The sequence below is a fragment of the Wolffia australiana genome, chromosome 14 (assembly GCF_029677425.1).
Source record: "Wolffia australiana isolate 7733 chromosome 14, ASM2967742v1".
NCBI classification, from domain to species: Eukaryota; Viridiplantae; Streptophyta; class Magnoliopsida; order Alismatales; family Araceae; genus Wolffia; species Wolffia australiana.
Genome location: NC_135848.1, coordinates 6952806 through 6956190, shown reverse-complemented (window position 1 = coordinate 6956190; position 3385 = coordinate 6952806). Strand labels below are relative to the sequence as shown.

Here is a 3385-nt window from a genome sequence, read left to right as displayed (position 1 = left end):
TGCCAAATGACTAAAATGCCCTTGTTAGCTAACGTGACGAGACTACTAAAGGCAGAGCTGTCCTACTTAAAGCATATATATATGCCAAATGACTAAAACGCCCTTGTCAGCTAACGTGACGAGACTACTAAAGGCAGAGCTGTCCTACTTAAAGCATATATATATGCCAAATGACTAAAACGCCCTTGTCAGCTAACGTGACGAGACTACTAAAGGCAGAGCTGCCCTATTTAAAGCATATATATATGCCAAACGACTAAAATGCCCTTGTCAGCTAACGTGACGAGACTACTAAAGGCAGAGCTGTCCTACTTAAAGTATATATATATGCCAAATGACTAAAATGCCCTTGTTAGCTAACGTGACGAGACTACTAAAGGCAGAGCTGTCCTACTTAAAGCATATATATATGTCAAATGACTAAAACGCCCTTGTCAGCTAGCGTGACGAGACTCCCCCTAGATAGGTTGAGGATGTAAAGCATTATCCATATGTTAATCATTTGGATTAAAGAGTGAGAAAATTAAGAGATACCCATTTCATCATCATCAGAGTCTTTGGTCATCCCTATACATTAAATCAATATGGTATTGGAGAAGAAAATGACACATAAAACCAGCTGACTAATGGCATCGTGATCTTAACATCAATATCACATTTGGGATGAATCATATCCGAACGTCAATTAGTGGCCAAATGGGTATGAAAGAAATGGGCAGAGATCGTTTTCATCATCAGCATTGTTATCAGAGGCTGGCTCGAGTCACCTCGTACGCGAGGAAGCATGCTGCATTGGCAGGGACGCTGCGGGCCATGGCAGGGCCGAAGCCTCTGTACAGACCCTTCACCCCCTCAGAGGCAAAGATCTTCCTAAAAGCATCCAATGAGCCTGAAAATTTGGGGTTTTTGTGATCATCCACCTGTAGCATGCTCTTCACCACGTCAGTCGGATAAACGGCGCCCCAGAACGAGGCCCCTGCCACGCCTCCAGCTGCAATCAATGACCCTCGGCCCAGCGACGAAGTGTCCGTGCCGCCCGCCAGCTGCTGCTTTACTGCTTCGTAAACACCGAACATGACGGCGTTTCCAGGCACCTCCCTCGCCAGCGTGGGCACCAGCCCCTTGTACAGGCCCCTTATGCCGCCCTCTGATCTCATCACCTGCCTTGCCACGTCCATCGGGCCAGAGTATTTGGCCGCCGAGGACGAGGCCCCAGAAAGCGCGCTCTGTGCCTGCAGCCTGTGAAACACACCCAAGAACTTGAGATTCTCAGAAAAAGTTTCCATCTTTGTTGTTTAAAGTTATTTCGTTTAGTTCCGGTGATGGATTTTATAAGCAATTTATTAATAAATGTTTGGGTTGACTATGATCCAGAATGCGCACCTGCCACCTGCAAAAACTTGTTTCAATCACTGATGTAAGGGTCAGGTTCAAATCCAACCAAAATTCAGATAGATCGTGCCTTGACCATGGCTACATCAAATTAGATATGATCAAGAGGCCCGAATGGATTGCTCCGACAGGATGGATAGAACAGATCATTAAGCAGAATAGATTACATTTCAGATTATTCAGGATAATATACAAAGATCCTTTTTGGCTCTCTCTTTAGCCCTGAGTCTTATACCCCCAGAAGGTCTTCCTCCACTTTCAGGTTCTATTTGGAAAACTCTGTGCATTCTGGTGTGGATGGCAAGCAGGTCTCATATCTAAGTTTCAATAGGACTCTTCACAGCATTGTTTCTATCTACCATTATTTTTTGAAGAATTCTATCCACTATGATCTATAAATACTCCAACCACTACTTTGGGGGTTTCAGAGAGGTGCTATTCAATGATGAAACAGATTTATCTAAGATGCTAGTTGAACGATGTGTTTGAGGGAACTACCTGCATTTGATGAGCTCAGTCGGGCAGGCGAGGAAGGAGACGGCGACACCAGCGCCGGCACCACAGACGACTTGCTGGTTCACTGAGAGTGGTGAACCGGGTTCAGACCGGACTAGGCCCTCCATCTGGCCCCGGACGGTGAAGAGAAGAGCATTAAAGGCGGCCACCGTGGCAAGAGGCGCTCCCATTCCTTTGTAGAGGCCCCTCGGCCCCTCGGCCGACAGTGTTTGCTTTACTGCATCCATGGCGCCAGCAAACTTTGGTGGCTGCCCCGGCAATGGTGCCGGCTGGCTCTGAAGCTTCACCTTGATGGTGTCAAACGGGTGGCCAACGACTAGCTGTGCCACCCCACCGACCGTTCCTGCCGCCAGATCCTTGACCACGTCGGCCATCTCGGAAGACTTCGGAACTTAGGAAAGAACAATAACGGAGTATGTCAGTTCATATGGATGTATGACAGAAACTTTCATCTTAATTTTTTTTATTCATGTTTTGAGCTATAACTTTTTTTCAAAAAAAAACACATTTTTAAGTTATAATGAGTATTTTACTATCCCATTATTATATCAGCGTTGGATTTATCTTTAATTGAAGAAACCTTACATAAAAAATGAAGGGACCCTTTTTCTATATTTAAGTCTACTCTAAGAAGAATAATAAAATATAAACTCAATAAATTTTTTCAAAAAATGAAATGAAGAAAAAATCGATCGGTTCGATTTAGAGCTTCTTCTCAATCTTCTTCTTGTCCCACTCGATCATCTCTTTTCAAGTATATCATCACTCTCCACTACGTTAAAACAGGCGAAAATTAAAACAGCTGAAATGGGGGCCCAAGTTCATGACAGAAAACCACAACAATCACACGCCCTCAAGGTTTACATGGCTCAGCCTAAATTAAACGAATGCATAACTTCGATAAAACGGAGGAAATAGTGGAAATTATAAGACTGCTGATCCGAGCTCTGGATTTTAAGACCAAAAAATAAGATTTGAAAGTCTACAAGAAGCCTAAATCTGGTTAAAAATCAGAAATAATGCAACGTAAGCCGCCATCTTCGACGAATAAACCGAAAGATTCAGTCATTTCAGCAACTTATTCGCACGAAACGGCTGCATTACATCCACATTGTGCAAGTTTCCCGATATTAAGACCGATCAATGCAAGGACACAACTACAGAACGACGTGAACAAGAAAAGAACCAAACAAGGATACCCAGAAAGCTCCGAGATCGGAGGAAGCGAGTGTTCGAGATTAAAAACGCAAAATTCAAAAAAAAAACTTGATGGGTAAGAGAGAGGGGGCGTACGAGGAACTTGAGTCGCCGGGGAGGCCGCGGGTTGCGGATGGAGTCTTCTCAGGCTCCAAGCCGGCTGGAAATCTGAGAAACTGAGCTTTTAATGAAGATAGAGGGAGAGAGAAGTAGTGGGTATTGGCAGAATGGCAGCGAAAGTAGTGGTGAGCAAAGAATCTCGGCTAAGGATGATGGGACC

The 3385-nt window shown here is 44.4% G+C and overlaps 1 protein-coding gene across 1 annotated transcript; it reads right to left on the bottom strand.

Annotated features, from left to right (window-relative positions):
* Positions 1–515: 515 nt before the first annotated feature.
* Positions 516–3385, bottom strand: BOU (Mitochondrial substrate carrier family protein). Its single transcript, XM_078586375.1, has 3 exons — positions 3202–3385; positions 1891–2299; positions 516–1239 (listed from the first exon to the last, which is right to left on the bottom strand). The coding sequence occupies exons 2-3, from the start codon at positions 2280–2282 to the stop codon at positions 747–749; spliced, it is 885 nt and encodes a 294-aa protein (XP_078442501.1). The 5' UTR covers positions 2283–2299; positions 3202–3385; the 3' UTR covers positions 516–746.

What these genes read in the sequence shown, in the direction of transcription:
- BOU (XM_078586375.1), bottom strand. Translation starts at nt 2,282, where the DNA reads ATGGCCGACGTGGTCAAGGATCTGGCGGCAGGAACGGTCGGTGGGGTG. An exon ending in ACTGAGCTCATCAAATGCAG is followed by an intron (nt 1,240 to 1,890) that starts GTAGTTCCCTCA and finishes TGTGTTTCACAG; the next exon opens with GCTGCAGGCACAGAGCGCGC.